General features: G+C 47.5%; 1 protein-coding gene across 1 annotated transcript in view; it reads left to right on the forward strand.

Moving 5' to 3' along the window:
* The window catches only part of PSMD1 (proteasome 26S subunit, non-ATPase 1), a gene marked incomplete at its 5' end in the record, with an annotated part of 138199 nt that overhangs the window by 44779 nt on the left and 72047 nt on the right, over positions 1-21373 (forward strand). Inside the window, one exon of the mRNA XM_083364856.1 lies at positions 209-273. Coding sequence (XP_083220982.1) covers positions 209-273 — 65 coding nt within the window. The remainder of the gene's footprint in view (positions 1-208; positions 274-21373) is intronic.

Genomic DNA, 21373 nt, shown 5'->3' on the forward strand with positions numbered 1-21373 from the left:
ACGATCTTAACTGGGGCTTATTTTGAGGGTAGGGCTTATATTACGAGCATCCTGAAAAATCACGCTAGCCTTGTTTTCCGGTTAGGATTTATTTTGGGGGAAACGGGTAATAAATGCTCAGGAAACAGGGGTAATAAATCCTCTGCACGGGCGATTTCCATAATATTTAGCCTAATTTCTGCTCGCTCTCTTTTTTTTTTCCCCACAGGTGAGCGATGTGAACGATGACGTCAGACGGGCGGCTGTGGAATCTCTGGGCTTTATTTTGTTCAGGTACAGTCGCCGTTTTCCACCACCTGGTCGGAGCCAGAATTATTATTATTTTCTCTCTCTCTCTCTCTCTCTCTCTCTCTCTCTCTCTCTCTCTCTCTCTCTCTCTCTCTCTCGTTTTTGTTGTCCGGTGGTTTTTGTTGTTGTCGTTGAGACTGGCTTGGTAGCTCTGGCTCCAATTTCCAGGGATGGTCTCCAGTCAGCGTGTGATGTCCGTTCCTCCTTGCTTCGGCGAAACCCCCGTGACAAACGCTGGCTCGGTTGATAAAATACGGTCTGCCGGATAAAATATTTCAAGCGTTCTTGTGGGTGGAATTTTTAAAAGCCCTGGGAAAGAGGAGAAATCTTTCCACGTTTTTAAAGTTGCGGTGGGGGAGGGAAGGAGGAGGACTGTAGGGTCCTTGCTGGATTGTTGGTGGTTTTCTTGGAGACGTTTCATTACCCAAACTAGCTAACATAGTCAGCGAGAGAAGGGAATAGTGGGATTTGTGGAAATGAGGAGGAGGGGGAGAGAGGAGGAAGGCCTTCACGCTTTTCTGGAAGGTCAACTGGAATTCAGAACTAGATGCTATCAATTAATTGATGATCCTGACCTCTGAATCAGGAGAAACAGAATAGAGCGGGAAGGGATATCGGAGGCCTTCTAGTCCACCCCCCTGCTCAAGCAGGACAACCGATACCATTTCAGACAGGTGACTGTCCAGTCTCTTCTTAAAAGCCTCCAGTGATGGAGCACCCACGATTTCTGGTGGCAAGCAGTTCCACTGGTTAATTGTCCTCACTGTCAGGAGGTTTCTCCTCAATCCCAGGTTGCTTCTCTCCTTGATCAGTTTCCAACCATGGTTTTTCGTCCTGCCCTCTGGAGAATAACGTGACCCCCTCTTCTTTGTGGTAGCCCCTCAAATACTGCAACGCTGTTATCGTGTCTCCCCTATTTCTTCTTTTCTTTAAACTAGCCGAACCCAAGTCCCGCAGCCGTTCTTCGTATGTTTTAGCCTCCAGGCCTTCGATCCTGACCCACGGGACAGGCTTGCCTGTTTGTGCACATGTGCCTGCACCCCCCCCCCCCACGCACACACGAAAACAGGATGCCATGTGGTGTAAAAATGGGATGCTCTCCATGCCCCGGGATGCGAAAACAGGACAGCGTTGGGGGGATAACAATGGGATACCGTCGCGCCGCAGGGCACAAAAACAAGGCCGTCGCCAAGCTGCAAGATGCAAAAATGGGCGATCACGGGGCGCTGTGCCGTGCAAGAAGTGGGCAGGGCTAGAGAGTATCGTGCAAGTTCTAGCCCCACCCCTTTTTGTCACACGCATGCTTGCGGCCCCGTGCATACGCCTGCATATGCGCGTCTAAAATGCTTCCCCCATCTTTTCCCTCTGGTCCACCAACTGAGAAACGTTGATGACCTCTGGTGTGTGTGTGTCTGTGTGTGTGTATAGCACATGTGTATATCTGTTGTGTATGGTTTTGGGTGGATATATACTTTCTTTTGAGACCAGGCAACAGAATTTCAGTTTAATGTGGGCCAGTCTACTCACAGTAAAAAAAAATGACAATAAAGGTTATTTATCTTACGTAATTAAAAAAGGGTCCCGCAGTTGTCCCTTTCTCCCTTCAGTTTCAGACAGTACAGGCGGTCCTCGCCTTACGACCACGATTCAGCCCCAAATCTCTGTTGCTAAGCAAGACAGATGTGAACTTTTGCCCCATTTTGTGACTTTTCTCGCCACGGCTGTTAAACGAATCCCTCCAGTCAGTAATGACGTTGTGAAGCGGACTTTGCGTGTCAGAAGGTCGCAAAAGGGGATCGCGTGACTCCCGGGGACGCTACAGCCGTCATAAATACGAACCTCTCGTCCAAGCGTCCGAATTTTGATCGCAATGCTGCCACAGTCGTTGTGCGAAAAAGAGACCTGGGTCACTTTTTTCCGTGCCGTTGTAACTTTGAACAGTCGCTTAAACGAACGGTTGTAAGTCGAGGACCACCTGTATGTCCCAAAACTGATTTTTTTTCCTTCTCCTCTCATACCCTGTATAGGCAGCAGAGGTCTCCTCGGAGCCGTTGTGTTAGTTGTGTGGCATTGCTCAGTCTAAGTGACTATCAAGGCAACCGATGCTGTTTATAAGTGTGTCTGTGTATATATATAAACACATATATGTAAAAGGACACATTCCAGACACTCCTTCCCATGTTTTCCAGGGATTTTTCTCCAAATAGGTTGGGACAGAACATTTTTGTCCTCTGATCTCATAGAGCGTCTACCCTTTGACCAAGAAAAAAAATATCATATTTGGAAGCTAAGAACTTCCTGACATTGCCGCAATGGGTCTTTTGAACATGACGCTTTGGTTCCATCTCTGCCTCTTCCCCCGTCGGTGACACGCTGTCTATAGTTGGAAATGCTCACATCCCGAAGAGCGCGACTGGTTCACTGTGATTTTAATCATCGGTTCATGTTTAATGTCCCCAATAAAACAGACAAGAAATATTTATGAGAGTTAACTTGGGTCTAACTTGGGTTAGAAACCGGGAGGCTGTGTGTTCTAGTTCCGCCTTAGGCGTGAAAGCCAGCGGGGTGACTTTCGGCCAGGAGACGGTGAATTCTAGTTCTGTCTTAAGTATGAAATGCAGCTGGGTGATGTTTGGTTCAATCACTAGGAGGCGGTGAGTTCTAGTCCAGCCTTAGGCGTGAAAGCCAGCTGGGTGAATTTAGGCCAGTCGTGAGAAGACTCTGAATCCTAGTTCTGTCTTGAGCAGGAAAGCTGGCTGGTAACTTTGGGCCAATTGCCAGGAGACAATGAATTCTAGTTTTATCTTAAGTATGAAAGCTGTCTGGGTGACTTTGGGCCAATCACCGGGAGACAGTGAGTTCTAGTCCAGCCTTAAGCATGAAAGCCAGATGGGTGAATTTAGGCCACTCGTCAGGAGACTGAATCCTAGTTCTTTCTTAAGCAGGAAAACTCGCTGGTAACTTTAGGCCAGTCACCAGGAGATGGTGAATTCTAGTTCTGCCTTAAGTATGAAACGTGGCTGAGTGACATTTGGTCCAATCACCAGGAGACGGTGAATTCTAGTCCCGCCTTAGGCACAAAAGCCATCTGGGTGACTTAGGGTTGAAATGAAAAAAAAATATCCATGAAATAATGCCAGCTACTTACCAATACGGAAAAAGAACATCTGTATGGGGTTCCACTAACGTCCTAGCCCACATGGGAGATAAAAGCCAGGCCTTCATACCAAACTGCAATGCAGCATTCAGACAATTTGTTGGAGAGGCAGGTTCTTGGTACCGTACACAAGCTGGGAACAGGAAATCAGCTCTTTTTGTTTCCAGGTCTAAAAGATTTGGATCCTTCCTTCCGTATGTTTAGTTCTACTGTGTTTCCCTGAAAGTAAGGCCTACACCAACAGTAAGCCCTAGCTTGATTTTGGGGGGTGGGCCCTACCCCCAAAATGAGCCCTAGTTTTGGGGTGAGGCACACAGCTAAAAACCAAGCTAGGCTGAGGCTGGGGGTGTGAAGCTGCCCCACCCACCCTGCACCTGCTTACCTGGCAGCCAGGCCTCTCCTTGCCGGCCCATTTCTTCTTCTGAGGCCTCTTCTGCAGCCAGGCCTGCATTTCTCAGTCATAGGGCTTTCCGGAAGGCCACTGCAGCCAAGAACTGAGCTATGGATTCAATCCATAGCTCGGGACTCGGCTGCTTAGGCCTTCTGGAAAGGCCTGACTGCAAAATGCAGGCCCGAATGCAGCTGCAGAACTTCGGCTCCAGAAGAAGTGGACCGGCTGGGTGGAGCTGTCGGTGACAGAGGTGAGGTAAGGCCTACCCTGAAAATAAGACCTGGTGCCTCTTTTTGGAGGTAAAAAATAAAAAAAAGACCGGGTCATTAGTCATTTCTGCTCTGGCCTTGTAAAGGCATTGAATATGAAGAAGCTTTTACAGCTACTCCTTGATTTAACAACCATTTATTTAGTGACCGTTCGAAGTTATAACAGCACCGAAAGAAGTGGCTTATGACCATTTTTCACGCTTACAGCCTTTGCAGCATCCCCCATGGTCACGTGATCAAAATTTGGATGCTTGGCCACCGACTCATATTTATGACGGTCGCAATAGTGTCCTGGGGGGGCCCGTTTCCACGTGATCCCCTTTTGCGACCTTCTGACAAGCAAAGTCAATGGGGGAAGCCAGGCTCACTTCACAGCCGTGTTTCTCACTTAACAGCCGAAGTGATTCACTTAGTAACGGTGGCAAGAAAGGTCGTGAAATGGGGCAAAACTTTAGCAATGGACAATTTGGGTTCAGCAGTGATTGTAAGTCAAGGACTAAGTGGAGTTTAAGAAAGAAGAGCCAGAGATCCTAAAGAGGTGCAGAGACTTCACTTAACTTGGTTTCAGAACATTTCATATAATACAATTTTTGCTAACCTGGATCCAGCTTAGAGACTCCAGAATAGGGCCTTGCCTCAGATCTAGCATCCAAGTACTGATACGCAAGAGATTATTAATGTTATTAGTGCTATCTATTGGTTCAAAATTGGGAAAGGAGTCCGGCAAGGCTGTATACTGTCACCCTGTCTGCTTAACTTATATGCAGAGCACATCATGAGAAAGGCAGGGCTAGATGAATCTAAAGTTGGAATTAAGATTGCTGGGACAAATATCAACAACCTAAGATATGCAGATGATACCACTCTAATGGCAGAAAGTGAAGAGGAACTAAAGAGCCTCTTGTTGCGAGTGAAGAAGGAGAGTGCAAAAGTTGGGTTGAAACTAAACATTAAGAAAACCAAGATCATGGCATCCGGCCCTCTCAATTTCTGGCAAATAGATGGGGAAGAAATGGAGGTAGTGACAGATTTTATTTTCCTGGGCTCCAAGATCACCGCAGATGGGGACTGCAGCCAGGAAATTAAAAGACGCAAGCCATGACAAATCTAGACAGCACACTAAACAACAGAGACATCATCCTGCCAACAAAAGTGCGTATAGTCAAGGCTATGGTCTTCCCAGTTGCAATGTATGGCTGTGAAAGTTGGACCGTAAAAAAGGCTGAGCGCCAAAGAATTGAGGCCTTTGAACTCTGGTGCTGGAGAAGACTCCTGCGAGTCCCTTGGACTGCAAGGCGATCAAACCGGTCAGTCCTAGAGGAGATCAACCCTGACTGCTCTTTAGAAGGCCAGATCCTGAAGTGGAAACTCAAATACTCTGGCCACCTAAGGAGAACGAAGGACTCACTGGAGAAGAGCCTAATGCTGGGAAAGATTGAGGGCAATAGAAGAAGGGGACGACAGAGAATGAGGTGGCTGGATGGAGTCACTGAAGCAGGAGGCGTGAGCTTAAATGGACTCCAGAAGATGGCCTGGAGGAACATTGTCCATTGGGTCGCGATGGGTCGGACACGACTTTGCAACTAACAACAAGAAGAAGAAGGAATAGGGCGTAGTAATTAGCCCTGGAAATACAGGTAGTCCTCGACTTAACGGCCACAATCCTGTCCAAAATGTCCATGGCTAAGCTAGATACTTGTTAAGTGAGCTTCGCCCCATTTTACAACAGTTCTTCCCACCGTTGTTAAGTGAATCTCTGCAAGTTGTTCAGTTAGTAAGACGGGTGTTAAGTAAATCTGGCTTTTCCATGGACTTTGCTTACCAGAAGGCCGCAAAAGGGGACCCCGTGACCCTCCTGGGACACTGTGACCGTCACAATTACATACCAAGTTGCCACTCGTCTGCATTTTGTTCGCGTGGCAACGATCCTGCAACTGTCATTAAGTGTGAAAAATGGTCACAAGCCACTTTTCTCAGTGCCGTTGAAACTTCAGTCACTAAAGAAATGGTTGTAAATCTAGGACAGGGCTCTTCAAACGTGGCAGCTTTTAAGACTTGCGGACTTCGACTCCCAGAATTCCTCAGCCAGCATGGGGGGAATTATGGCCCCTTCATGACTTGCAGACTTCAACTCCCAGAATTCCTCAGCCAGCATGGGGGAACTATGGCCCCTTCATAACTTATGGACTTCAGCTCCCAGAATTCCTCAGCCAGTGTGGGGGAACCATGGCCCCCTCATGACTTGTGGACTTCAATTCCCAGAATTCCTCAGCCAGCATGGGGGGAACTATGGCCCCTTCATGACTTGCGGACTTCGACTCCCAGAATTCCTCAGCCAGCATGGGGGGAACTATGGCCCCTTCATGACTTGCGGACTTCGACTCCCAGAATTCCTCAGCCAGCATGGGGGGAATTATGGCCCCTTCATGACTTGCAGACTTCAACTCCCAGAATTCCTCAGCCAGCTTGGGGAACTATGGCCCCTTCATGACTTGTGGACTTCAACTCCCAGAATTCCTCAGCCAGTGTGGGGGAACCATGGCCCCCTCATGACTTGTGGACTTCAATTCCCAGAATTCCTCAGCCAGCATGGGGGGAACTATGGCCCCTTCATGACTTGCGGACTTCGACTCCCAGAATTCCTCAGCCAGCATGGGGGGAACTATGGCCCCTTCATGACTTGCGGACTTCGACTCCCAGAATTCCTCAGCCAGCATGGGGGGAACTATGGCCCCTTCATGACTTGCGGACTTCGACTCCCAGAATTCCTCAGCCAGCATGGGGGGAATTATGGCCCCTTCATGACTTGCAGACTTCAACTCCCAGAATTCCTCAGCCAGCTTGGGGAACTATGGCCCCTTCATGACTTGTGGACTTCAACTCCCAGAATTCCTCAGCCAGTGTGGGGGAACCATGGCCCCCTCATGACTTGTGGACTTCAATTCCCAGAATTCCTCAGCCAGCATGGGGGGAACTATGGCCTCTTCATGACTTGCGGACTTCAACTCCCAGAATTCCTCAGCCAGCCACGCCTGTTTTGTTTTTTTCTCTTACCTCCTCTAGTGGAGAGATTGCATAGGAAGGGATTACAAGAGAGTAAGCTATGCTGGCTGAGGAATTCTGGGAGTTGAAGTCCACCAGTCTTAAAGTTTGAAGACCCCAATCTAGTACTAAATGAAGTCTAAATGCATTTCCTCCCCCCCTAGGCTGTATAGTAGGGATACGTGAATGCGATTCACAGAAAATTGTCATTCCTCTGCTTGAACTGGCTGATCGGAACATTCCAGAAATGGTTTGTACGTTTCCGGAAATCAGTCTTTTGGGACAGGAAGCGGGTTCACCGTCTCCCAAGATTAGAACCACATCTGGAGGTTTACTCTGCAGAAATGTCTAAGACACCCTTGAAATGCTTGGATCGCCTGTTGGGAGGAGAAACGTTTCATGAACAAGCTATTTATTTTGCACAAAGCTACACTGTTATTTGGATTCACACCCAGCCTCTTTTTTTTTAGGTGTGCTTTGCATGTCACAACTAGCCAGCTGTATATAACCCCCAGTTGACCCCCTTAAGCATCTTTTTTTTTCCCTTCAGAGTTTGCGGTAGGCCTATTCCAGGGGTAGGTAATCTTGGCTCTTTTATGACTCGTGGACTTCAACTCCCAGAATTCCTCAGCCAGCCAAGCTGGCTCAAGAATTCTGGGAGTTGAAGTCCACGAATCATAAAAGTGCCAAGGTTGCCTACCCCTGGCCTATTCGCTTGGTATAAACCAGGGGTAGGGAACCTTGGCTCTTTTGTGACTTGTGGACTTCAACTCCCAGAATTCCTGAATCAGCAAGGCTGGTTCGGGAATTCTGGGTATTGAAGTCCACAGGTTGTAAAAGAGCCAAGGTTCCCTAGCCCTTGTATAAGTCAACAAACGAAGCAGCGTTGTCATTCCACACGTCGCAGGAATATCGGGACAAAGCTCAGGGGGATCTTCAGCCAACACAACACGGGTGCACACTTCGAATCCACGAATACACTAAGGCAGAAGCTGGTCCACCCCAAGGATAAAACAGCCAGACCCAAACTGAGCGACGTGGTATATGCGGTACAATGCAGTGAGCCATGTGGAGATTCACAAACGCTCGGCACAACAAAGGAGAACAAACCCATCGGGACAAGATTCAGCCGTCCATCTGCACTTAATAGACCAAGGCTGCTCTTTCGAAGACAGCCAAGTCCACATTTTGGACACAGAGGACCGCTGGCTTGAAAGAGGGCTCAAAAAGGCCACCTAGGTCACACCTGAACAGCCCTCTCTCAACAGAAAGGGAGGGGTACTCTTAACTGAACCAGGAAGTGTGTATGCCTAGTGCAGGGGTCTTCAAACCTGGCCTTTTTATGACTTGCGGACTTCAACTCCCAGAATTCCTCGGCCAGCGTGGGGGAACTATGGCCCCTTCATGACTCGTGGACTTCAACTCCCAGAATTCCTCAGCCAGCGTGGGGGGGGGAACTATGGCCCTTTTATGACTTGCAGACTTCAACTCCCAGAATTCCTCGGCCAGCGTAGGGGAACTATGGCCCCTTCATGACCCGTGGACTTAACTCCCAGAATTCCTCAGCCAGCGTGGGGGAACTATGGCCCCTTCCTGACTCGCGGACTTCAACTCCCAGAATTCCTCAGCCAGCCTGGCTCAGCTTGGAAACCTCTCCCTTTCCCCTCAGCGTGGCTGGCTCAGGAATTCTGGGAGTTGAAGTCCACGAGTCATCAAAGAGCCAAGCTTGCCTAGCCCTGCTATGGGTTCTTCTGCTCGAAGGAGATGGCCTCAAGTTTTAAGAAACTCTACTTCCATCCGTGGAGCTAGCGGGAGAGAAGAAAAATGTTTCTCGATTTATATTTATAATTCTAGGGATGATTTAATATTTTTTAATTTGTTTTTAACTTTTGTACTGGTTCTTTTAAATGCCCTGTAAACCGCCCTGAGTCCTTCGGGAAAGGGCGGTATATAAGTTTAATAATATTAATATGTCCGGTTAAAAAAAAGAAAAGAAAGAAAAGCTGATTTTATTGACGTGCCCAGATTTCTCAGAAACTCACAAATATGTCAGCAGAGTCAAAAGAGGAAAGCGCAACCGGAGAAGGTGCTTCTGAGCATAGCGGGGGTTTTCTTTTTTTTAAAAAAATTTTTTTTCCCAGCAACTCCGTTTCCCCTTGAGCCTCCTGGATTACACGAATCTTCCCTGGCTGTTGACGTTGATGCCGCGGTTCTGCTTAGCTGGCTGGCTTGGTTGATAAAATATTGCTGCCTGCTGGGAAAAAAAAATAATATTTCAAGAGTTCTTGCGGGTAGAATTTTAACAAGCCCGGAGAAGAGGAGAAATCTTTTTTCACGTTTGAAGTTTGGGGGGGGGTGGGAGAGGAGGAAGAGGAGGACTGCGGGGGTGCTTGGTGGTTTCTCAGCTGGATTGTGGGTTGCTTTTCTTGCAGATGTTTCGCTACCCAGCTTGGCAACGTCATCCGCGAGAGGAGGGAGCGGGGTTTGTGGAGAGGAGGAGGAGGAGGAGGAAGACGAAAAGGAGGAGAGGGAGAGAGAGGAAGAGGAGGAAAAGGAGAGGAAGAGGAGGAGAGGAAGATGATGGGAAAGGAGGAGGGGGGAAAGGAGAGGAAGAAGAGGAACGAAGGAGAAGGAGGAAAAGTAAGACTCTGGTGCTCTCTGAGCTGGGTTGCTTTCTTGCAGATGTTTTATGGCCCAACTAGGGAACATCATCAGTGCTAGAAGGGAGGGGGGCTTGTGGAGGGGAGGAGGAGGAGGAGAAGAAGAGAAAGAAAGAAAGAAAGAAAGAAAAAGAAAGAAAGAAAGAAAGAAAGAAAGAAAGAAAGAGAAAGATTGATTGTGCGGTCCTTGGGGATCTCTGAGCTGGGTTGCTTTCTTGCAGATGTTTTATGGCCCAACTAGGGAACATCATCAGTGCTAGAAGGGAGAGGGTCTTGCGGAGAGGAGGAGGAGGAGGAGAAGAAGAAGAGAAAGAGAAGAAAAGGGGGCAGAGGGAGGGAGGAAGGAAGGAAGGAAATAAGAAACAGGAGGGAGGAGATGAGAAAGAAAGAAAAAGAAAGAAAGAGAAAGAAAGAAAGGAAAGAAAGAAAGAGAGAAAGAAAGAAAGAGGAAAGAAAGATTGTGCGGTCCTTGGGGATCTCTGAGCTGGGTTGCTTTCTTGCAGATGTTTTATGGCCCAACTAGGGAACATCGTCGGTGCCAGAAGGGAGGGGGGCTTGTGGAGAGGAGGAGGAGAAGAAGAGAAAGGAAAGAAAGAAAGAAAGAAAGAAAGAAAGAAAGAAAGAAAGAAAGAAAGAAAGAAAGAGAAAGAAAGAAAGATTGTGCGGTCCTTGGGGATCTCTGAGCTGGGTTGCTTTCTTGCAGATGTTTTATGGCCCAACTAGGGAACATCGTCAGTGCTAGAAGGGAGGGGGGGTTGTTCTTTATTTATAGACAGTCTCTTGCCTTGCCATGGTTGGTGTGAGTGTGGTTTTCTTCTTGATTACTGTTTGATTATTTGTCTGAGCTGGTAACTCTTTGATTGGGATATTGTTTGGAAGAGCAGCGACTGTTTCGCTAGGCTAAATTAACAGAAGAGGTCGGTTGGGCCCTGCAAAGCCCAAAGCACTTCTGCTAAAGCATGCCAATGTGTTTTTTCTTCAGCTGAAATTACTTGAAAATAACTGACCTCTTCTCTTAATCTTTGGAACATGAGAGCAGCAGAAGACTTGGCTATCCAAGACTAAAACTAAGCCGGATTTTTAAATAAATAAATAAATAAATAAATAAATAATTTCCAAAAAAAAATTGTTTCTCCCTATCTACAAACAGGGGGCACTGGTGAATTAGGTCTTTTGCACAGCTAGCGATAAATTGTGCTATCCCCTGCTGTTGTCTGCTTGACTTAACAAAAGTATGCGTCCTTGCCCACTCGCTAATCCACATCGTAAAAACCCTAAAAGTTTCTTTTCAGTACTGAACGTCTCATAAAAAAGCATCCGGTTAGGCAAGGTAAAACAGTCAACAACATAAAAATAAGGGTGGCTTGAGTAAATTGTTGAAGTCACACTCAACAGGAGAAACTCTGGTAATTAGCAGCACGGCTAAATACAGCTCAGGAATATAAAGACTGGCTCCATGTTCTCTCCCTGTTGTAAGAGTGAAGGCCTCTAATGCACTAACACGATGCAACAGTTTTTTTAAACGGTCTTTAAAAATAGGTTTCCTATCAGCAGGGCATCCAGAATTGCCTTAAAAGCTAACTGCCTTTTCTAGAAGATCCCACTTGGAATATGGCATCCAGTTTTGGTCACCGCAATGTAAAAAAGATGTTGGGATTCTAGAAAGAATGCAGAGAAGAGCAACAAAGATGATTAGGGGACCGGAGGATAAAACATACAAAGAACGGTTGCAGGAATTGGGTACGTCTAGTACAGGGGTAGACAACCTCGGCTCTTTTATGACTCATGGACTTCAACTCCCAGAATTCCTGAGTTAGCTATGCTGACTCAGGAATTCTGGGAGTTGAAGTCCATGAGTCATAAAAGAGCCGAGGTTGCCTACCCCTGGTCTAGTAGTTTAAAGAAAAGAAGGGCTGGGGTGACATGATAGCAGCCTTACAATCTCTCAGGGGCTGCCCCAAAGAAGAGGGAGTCAAGCTATTCTCCAAAGCCCCTGAAGGCAGGACAAGAAGCAACGGATGGAAACTAATCAAGGAGAGAAGCAACTTAGAACTAAGGAAGATATTTCCTGACAGCGAGAACAATTAACCAGTGGAACTCCTTGCCTCCAGAAGCTGTGAGTGCTCCAACACTGGAGATTTTTAAGAAGAGACTTGACAGCCATTTGTCTGAAATGGTGTAGGGTTTCCTGCCTGAGCAAGGGGTTAGACTAGAGGACCTCCAAGGTCCCTTCCAACTCTGTTAAACATCAATATCCAACTGGCTTAGGGTGTTAAATATTAGCAAGTCCAACTTCTACTCAAGGAGAGAAGCAACCTGGAACTAAGGAGGAATTTCCTGGCAGTCAGAACAATGAACCAGTGGAACTCCTTGCCTCCGGAAGCGGTGAACGCTCCAACACTGGAAGTTTCTAAGAAGAGACTGGACAGCCATTTGTCTGAAATGGTATAGGGCTTCCTGCGTGAGCTGGGGGCTGGACTAGATGACCTCCAAGGTCCCTTCCCACTCTAACATTTATTCTGTTAGTTTGCAGAAAGATGTTTCAGAAAGAAGGGATTGTTTTAGGATCTCACTTAGCAGAGCTGGTGGCTGCCAATCTTACATCCACTCCACGAAAATGTGCTTTTTTTTTTTTTTTTTTTGAATGCCTAGGCAGGACTCAATTAGAGCCGGTGACTTCACCCCCTCAGTGGAGGAAGAAGCTTCGTTATTATTATTATTATTTTCTCCAGACTATTTCCATTAATGGTGAATGTTGCAAAAGCATTAAGCACTGATGGCCTCGCAGGAAAAGGAAATCGCATTTCAAAACTCTTGGTAACAAAATTAAAGTGGTCCCATGGGTGGAGGTGGTGAAGTCACCCAGATGTTTTTGACCCGAAATGGCAGATTGAATTCAGGCAAGATGTCATGAGATAAACAGAAGCTTATTTTCAAGGCGGTCCCAGAAACGAAGGATGACAGAGCCAGGAAATTGGGGATGCCTGCTGGATGCCTTGTAAAAGAGGATACGTGCAGAGTCAAAAGATTTATACAGTCCTCGACTTATAACCATTCATTTAGTGACCGAGGTGATAATGGCCACCGAGAGAAGTAACATTAGGACCGCTTAAAAGTAACTTCGGACCGTTTTTCAGACTTAATGACCGTTGTAGCAACCCCGTGGGTTGCATGGTCAAAATTCTGGCACACGGCAAACTGGTTCGTATTTACGACGGTCACAGCATCCCTGGGTCCGTTGTTCCCCTTTTTGCGACCTTCTGACAAGAAACGAAGGATCACAGAGCCAGGAAATTGGGGATGCCTGCTGGATGCCTTGTAAAAGAGGATACGTGCAGAGTCAAAAGATTTATACAGTCCTCGACTTATAACCATTCATTTAGTGACCGAGGTGATAACGGCCACCGAGAGAAGTAACATTAGGATCGCTTAAAAGTAACTTCGGACCGTTTTTCAGACTTAATGACCGTTGTAGCAACCCCGTGGGTTGCATGGTCAAAATTCTGGCACACGGCAAACTGGTTCGTATTTACGACGGTCGCAGCGTCCCTGGGTCCGTTGTTCCCCTTTTTGCGACCTTCTGACAAGCAAAGCCCTAATAAAGCAGGCATATACATAGAATGAAGGCTATTGCTAAGCACATTGATTTGTGCTTAGATTGTAAGCCGCCCTGAGTCTTCGGAGAAGGGCGGGATATAAATGGGATTAAAATAAAATAAAATAAATAAATAAAGTCAACGGGGGAAGCCAGATTCGCTGAACGACCGGCTTACTAACTCAGCAACCGCAGGGATTCAAGTTAACAACCGTGGCAAGAAAGGCCGTAAAAGGGCTGGGGGAGGGGAGGGGCAAAATTCACTTTTAACAAATGTCCCACTTAACGACAGCACTGTTGGGTTCAATTGTGGTCGTAAGCCGAGGGTCGCCTGTACTTCAAGCAGTGTTGCTGGTGGTTCAGCATGGTTATTAGTTTCCCAAAGCGTAAAATACAAAACGTATTAAGAAAAATGGAGATAAAGGTAAAATAGAGGTGGAAAAGGGAAAGAGAGAAAACTGTAGGGTAGGGCGGGGGTCCCCCACCTATGGGCCACGGCCCGGGACCAGGCTGTAGGCTCTTGGCCAGCAGGCCGCAGAAATGGCTGGCCAGGGTGCGCACGTGCTTGGGCGCACATTCCTCCCCTACACACACACGCTAGCACCCATGGCCCTGTTTGCACATACACGCGGACGGGAACACTAGCGTGGGGGCACGTGCGACCCATTTGCGCATGCGCGAACGGACCACTAACCACCGCGGGGATGCACGGCCCTCTACATGGCACCAGAGGCATGCCACATGCGCGGCCGCTAGCACTGCACCAGTGGGCGTGGCCCCATTTGCGTGCTTGCACGTGCGCTTACACGCAGTAATTTGGAAGCTGCTTTCCGCTCCCGGAAAGGTCAGAGAACTCTGGGGTAGAGGACAACAAGGTTAAAAAAAAAAGGCATCGACTTCCTTTTGATGCAATAGAACACGGCTTTTCAACCAGTGGTACGGGTACCACCTGTGGTACATGGGCACCTGGCAGGTGGTACGCAACCCTCCTAGAAAAGTGGTAGCGGGGGAGGGGAAGGAGCTGAACCGGTGGCAGCACCGCACAAGCCTGAGCGAGAGACGGTCAGGGCTCAGCGGAAGCGCCAGGATCAGCGTCAGGATCCAGCTGGAGCTCAGCGCTAATCCTGACCCTTCTGAGCCCAGAAGAAGCGCCGATCAGCTGGAATGTGGCAGCATCTCCAGGGTCTTGTGATTGACATCCAGATGCTTGGCAACTGATTCCTATTTATGACGGTCGCAGTATCCCAGGGTCATGTGAAGTGACCAAAACCTGCTGCAACCACCCAGCAGATTTGGGGGGGGGGGGAATAAAAACCAAACACCCCACCCCCACTGCCAATCCTCAACAGAAATGCTCCCAACAATGAAAACCTCGGACAGGAGGAAGAGCGTCGCTCGGTGGGCAGGCAGGTTTCTTGCTCAGCTGTGGCTTGGGGAACCCTTCTTTCAGTGCCGTTGTAACTTCGAACAGTCACTAAGCGAACTGTTGTAAGTCGAGGACTACCTGTACTCCATCACTTTTTCCCTTTTTGTTTTTGGTCATCAGGTTTTTGACACCTTGCTAGGCAACTGGTGGTACTCGGATGTTGCCGTATCCTAAAAGTGGTACAGTGGGTGAAAAGGTTGAAAAGCCCTGCAAGAGAATAAAGTAATAACACGAAACCTCGACTTTTTATTGTTATATGATGACATACGCTAGCCCAGAAAACCTTGGCTCTTTTGTGACTCGTGGACTTCAACTCCCAGAATTCCTGAGCCAGCATGGGGAAACTTTGACCCCCTTCATGACTCGTGGACTTCAACTCCCAGAATTCCTGAGCCAGCCTGGCTCAGCTTGGAAACCTCTCCCTCTTTCCTCAGCATGGCTGGCTCAGGAATTCTGGGAGTTGAAGTCCACAGGGTCATAAAAGAGCCAAAGGGCCAAAAAGGCTGGAACACCAGATGCCCCTCACTCTGGGGTAGGGGACAAAAAGGGTTTTTTTAAAAAAGCATCAACTTTCTTTTGGTGCAGTAGAATAAAGTAATAATATGAAACCTCAACTTAGTATTGTTATATGATGATATACACTAGCTCAGGGGTAGGCCACCTTGGCTCTTTTATGACTGGTGGACTTCAACTCCCAGAATTCCTGAGCCAGCCACGCTGAGGGGAAAGGGAGAGGTTTCCAAGCTGAGCCAGGCTGGCTGAGGAATTCTGGGAGTTGAAGTCCATGAGTCATAAAAGAGCCAAGTTTGCCTACCCCTGGTCTAGTAAGATTTGTGGACTTCAACTCCCAGAATTCCTGAGCCAGCCACGCTGAGGGGAAAGGGAGAAGTTTCCAAGCTGAGCCATGCTGGCTGAGGAATTCTGGGAGTTGAAGTCCATGAGTCATAAAAGAGCCGAGGTTGCCTACCCCTGGTCTAGTAAGATTTGTGGACTTCAACTCCCAGAATTCCTGAGCCAGCCGTGCTGAGGGGAAAGGGAGAGGTTTCCAAGCTGAGCCAGGCTGGCTGAGGAATTCTGGGAGTTGAAGTCCATGAGCCCTAAAAGAGCCAAGGTTGCCTACCCCTGCACTAGCCACTTTTATAATGCAGGTGTCCCAATCCTCCAGGCCACAGACGGTCCGTGGCCTGTTAGGAACCGGGCCACAGAGCTGAAGGTGAGTTGACAGGCGAACTAAGCGAGCAAAGCTTCGTCAGGATTTGCAGCTGCTCCTCAGGGCCAGCGTCACCATCTCAGCTCCGTCTGAAAACATCAGGAATGAGTTTCTCATAACAATGTGAAGTGTGAACTGTGCATGCAAGGGATCTACTCTAGGTTGCGCGCTCTTGTCTCTCTTCTCCCCCCCCCCAATGAAGAAATGATAACTTTATTGTCACTTTGAATGTACACCAATCGGCATACATCAAAATGAAATTTCGTTGCATACAGCTCTCAAAGGGTCACCACCTCCGATATATACTTCTTGTTCGTGGCCCGCTCAAATTTCACATTGTCCATTTTAGTCTCTAGGGAGTGAACGATGGCACACAGGACAGGTGGAAATGGGGCTCCATGTGGATTAGCCCTCAAATTCGCTTGTATTCTGACAACCTCGCCTTCTTTCCTTTTTCTGATCCTGACTCTTCCACCCTTTCCTTAAAGAGGCCTTGCTTCTTTTCGCCCCTGGAGCACGCTGCTGCCGCCGCCACCAACTCCTCCAAAAGCCTCTCTCTCTCTTCCTCTGGGCCTGCCGACAGCCTCATCCAGTTCCTTTGCTCCATCAGCTCCAGCTCCTCTGCCTCCTCTGGAAACAGCCCATGCCAGCAAAGATTGTCGGTCGTATGTCGTATGTTACCTTAGTTCCACCATGTTGCTCAAACACATTAAAATCTTCCTGATCATGTGGCCTATAGCCCTTACTATCCCTCCCCAAACTATTTGCCTTCAAGAGCCAATGCAGCCGCAGCCATTCCAGGCACCGCCATCTTAGACTTAAATTGTCTTCCATGAAACCAGTCCCTGGTGCCCAAAAGGTTGGGGGCCGCTGCGTTGACACCAAATCTGTCTTCATCAACAAAACCTAAAATCAAAATTTTCATTTCCCACCCCCTCCCTACACACAAACCCGAAGCACAAAACAGAGATGGCTAAATGCAGGTAGTCCTCAGGTTAAGGCCCCAGCTGAGCCTCAGATGCAGGTTGTCAAGTGAGAGGTTTCTTAAGCGAGTTTGCCCCATTTGACGATCTTTTCCTGCCGCATTTGTTCAGGGACTCGCTGCAGCTCTTAAATTAGCAACCTGTTTTGTGAAGTGACTCTGGTTTCCCTGCTCACTTTGCTCGTCGGAAGGTAGAAAAAGGGGACGGCGCAACTCTGGGACACGCAACGGTCGTAAGTGTGAATCGGTTTGTCAAGCATCCCAGAGATAAACCACGTAGCCCCAGGGATGCTGCAACGGTCCGAAGTGTTGAAAAACGGTCGCAAGTCCCTTTTTTTCCAGTGGCGCTGCAACTGTCACTACATGAACTGCTTGGATTAAAGAAAAGAAAAAAGGAACGCAATTTTGTTCCTACTTGGAAACTGCCAATGTTGTGTTTGTCACGAACTTGGCAGCTTGAGGTCTTCGGCTCCCAGAATTCCCCAGCCAGCATGTCTCCATTCTGGCCTGAATAAATAATGGAATCGGCAGTTCTGGGAGAAGCTTCTCACTGACATTCAGTTAATTAAGCCGAGTTCTCGTCCTGCTGTTTTTTTTTTTAACCCCAGGAGTTTCACATCGTCGGAGCTTCAGAGAGACAAACGAAGCCTCAAACTCTGCCAAAGAAGGAATGGTGTCCTTTCCATCCCGTGCGGATTTTCAGTTATAGGTAGTCCTCGACTTACGACCACGATTGAGCCAAAAATTGTGGTGGTTTACCCAGACGTTTGTTTAAGTGAGATTTGCCCCCATTTTTTACGACCTTTCTCTCCACAATTGTCGAGGGGATCACTGAAGTTGTCAAGTTAGCAACCTGGCTGTTAAGCATCATCTGGCTTCCCCCCATTAACTTTCCACGTCTGAGGTTTGCAGAGGGCGATCACGTGACCCCCGGATGCTGCAAGCGTCACAAAATACAACCCAGTTGCCAATAAGGGCCCCAAATTTCATCCCGTGTCCATGGGGAGGCTGTAACGGTTGTAAGTGTGGAAGCTGGACATAAGTCACTTTTTTGAATGCTGTTGTAGCTTCGAACAATCGCTAAACGAGTGGTTATAAGTCTAGGATTACCTGCTCTATAATAAATTACCTGCTTTATAATAGATGACCTCCAAGGTCCCTTCCAACATCATTATTATTATTATTATTATTAGTATTAGTATTATTAGTATTAGTATTAGTATTAGTATTATTAGTATTATTAACTGTCTATAATAGTGTCAATAATAATACAATAATAATAATAATAATAATAATAATAATAATAATAATAATAATAATAATAATGATGAAGTTGGAAGGGACCTTGGAGGTCATCTAGTCCAACCCCCTGCTCAGGCAGGAAACCCTATACCATTTCAGACAAATGGCTGTCCAGTCTCTTCTTGAAAACTTCCAGCGTTGGAGCACTCACCGCTTCTGGAGGCAGGTTGTTCCACTGGTGAATTGTTCCAACTGTCAAGACATTCCTCCTTAGTTCTAGGTTGCTTCTCTCTTTGGTTATTTTCCATCCTTTGCTTCTTGTCCTGCCTTCTGGTGCTTTGGAGAAGAGCTTGACTCCCTCTTCTTTGGGGCAGCCCCTGAGATACTGGAACCCTGCTGTCATTTCACCCCTAGTTCCTCTTTTCATTAAACTAGACGTACCCAATTCTAGCAACCGTTCCCTCTATGTTTTAGCCTCCAGTCCCTTGATCCTCTTTGTTGCTCTTCTCTGCACTCTTTCTAGAGTCTCAACATCTTTTTTACATCGTGGTGACCAAAACTGGAGGCCGTATTTCAATACCAAGGCATTGTAAAGTGGTATTAGTACTTCACGTGATCTTGATTCTATCCCTTTGTTAATGCAGCCCAGCACTGTGTTGGCTTTTTTGGCAGCTGCAGCACACTGCTGGCTCATATTGAAGTGATTGTCCACTAGGACTCCGAGATTCCTCTCACAGTTACTACTATTGAGCAAGGTACCACCTATATACTATACCTGTGCATTTGGTTTTCCTTGCCTACATGTAGAGCCTTAGTTTTTTCACCATTACTTGCTTGCTTTGCTGGTGCAAGTCTAATTGCTTCTTAGCTTGCCAACAAACCTGAGTGGGCGGATGGCGAAATGGAATATGGGCTACAAAGATAAAGAATGCAGAGCGTGTGAATCAAGGACGTTTCACCAGGTGCCTGACCTGACTCAGACATTTTCTCAAAACAATATCATTGCGCCTAATTGGGCAATGTGAGCTGTTCATGGACGGGAAGGGGAATTCAAGGTTGTTACTATGGGCTGGGGTTTGCCAGAGCTGGTTTTCCTTTCGCGTGTGCTGAAATGATGTACACTAAGAGATCGGAATGCTTCGAAGGCGTTTGCTTAGTTGGGTTCATCAGTTGGAACTTTGACAGACAGACGGTAAGTTTTCATTTGGTACGATAGAGACAGATGTACGTTTGGGGAGAAATGGGGAAATGCGTGCGCACAAAGCGCCATTCGCACGAGTGGAGGGTGCGCCTGTGCCTGTCACTCATGTGCCCGCCCGCCCACCCTCTCCAGGCCAGGCTGCCAAGCTGGAAAGCTTGGAGGACCGGTGGGGGGGGTGTTGAGCGTTCCCAAATATATCTTAACAATTGAGAATTCACAGCACTGCTACAAAAACCAAGGCCTCCGGCGCCATAAAATGTAATTGAATTGGAAATTCAATCACAGGTTTTATCTGAGCGGTGGTACTCTTGAGGGTTTATGACATCGCACTCCAGACAGACAGGAGTTCCTCAACACTCGTGCTTTGGCAGTTTTATATATATAGAGCCTTGGTGGAGCAGTGGGCTAATGCCTCCTTAAGTAACACCAGCTGCCTGCAATTATTGCAGGTTCGAGTCCCACCAGGCTCAAGGTTGACTCAGCCTTCCATCCTTCCCAGGTAGGTAAAATGAGGACCCAGATTGTTGGGGGCAATTAAGCTGACTTTGTAATAATGCCGCTTGGGTGTGTGTGTGAAAGCCCTAATAAGCAGGCATATACATAGAATGAAGGCTACTGCTAAGCTTGTAAGCCGCCCTGAGTCTTCGGAGAAGGGCGGGATATAAATGGGATTAAAATAAATAAAAATAAAATAAATATTGATGCGATTGCAATACAAGTATCCGGGAAGGATTTATTTAATCCCACAGGCCCTTGAAGACAAAAGTGGTTCTCTCCTTCAAAGGGGGGGGGCTTGGAATTTGAAGAGGGCTTGAAAAGAGGCAGGGACGGCTCTGGAAGGCTTCAACCGTATTGCTGGTAGCGGGCGATACATTTGGTTGAAGGGTTTGAGAAAAGGAAATGCGGGTTATGGGAGAAGGGTTTGTCGTGAGGGCGAAGGTTGTGGGGTGGTTTCCGAACGTAACCTTCAGCGGGGTTTACGGCAGAGGTCCCCAACCTTTCGGGGCACCAGGGACCGGTTCCGTGGAGAGAGGTTTTTCCGTGGACCGGAGGGTGCGTGGTTTTGTGTGCTGCCTGCATCTCATGGATGGGTCTTTGCTCGTTTGTGCGGCCCAGTTGCTAGGATGATGATGATGATGATGATGATAATGATGACGGCCCAGTTGCTGGGATGATGATGATGATGGTGATGATGATGATGACGGCCCAGTTGTTGGTATGATGATGATGGCCCAGTTGCTGGGATGATGATGATAATGACAACGGCCCAGTTGCTGGGATGATGATGATGATGGTGATGATGATGATGATGATGACGGCCCAGTTGTTGGTATGATGATGATGGCCCAGTTGCTGGGATGATGATGATGATGATAATGATGACGGCCCAGTTGCTGGGATGATGATGATGATGATGACGGCCCAGTTGCTGGGATGATGATGATGATGATGGCCCAGTTTGCTGGGATGATGGTGATGATGATGATGATGGCCCAGTTGTTGGTATTATGATGATGGCCCAGTTGCTGGGATGATGACGATGATGATGATGACGACAGCCCAGTTGCTGGGATGATGATGATGATGATGATGACGACGGCCCAGTTGCTGGGATGATGATGATGATGATGATAATGATAAAGTGGTTGTCCAGTCTCTTCTTAAAACCTTCCAGTGTTGGAGCATTCACCGCTTCTGGAGGCAAGGAGTTCCACCGGTTAATTGTTCTAACTGTCAGGAAATTTCTCCTTAGTTCTAGGTTGCTTCTCTCCTTGACTAGATGTGCCCTTTTCTTTCGTTTAGATCAGCCATGCTGGCTTAGGAATTCTGGGAGTTGAAGTCCACGAGTCATAAAAGAGCCAAGGTTGCCTACCCCTGGTTTAGATTTTTAAAAATAAACTGGTATCTCA

The sequence above is a fragment of the Vipera ursinii genome, assembly GCF_947247035.1.
Source record: "Vipera ursinii genome assembly, chromosome: 5".
In the NCBI taxonomy this organism is placed as follows: domain Eukaryota; kingdom Metazoa; phylum Chordata; class Lepidosauria; order Squamata; family Viperidae; genus Vipera; species Vipera ursinii.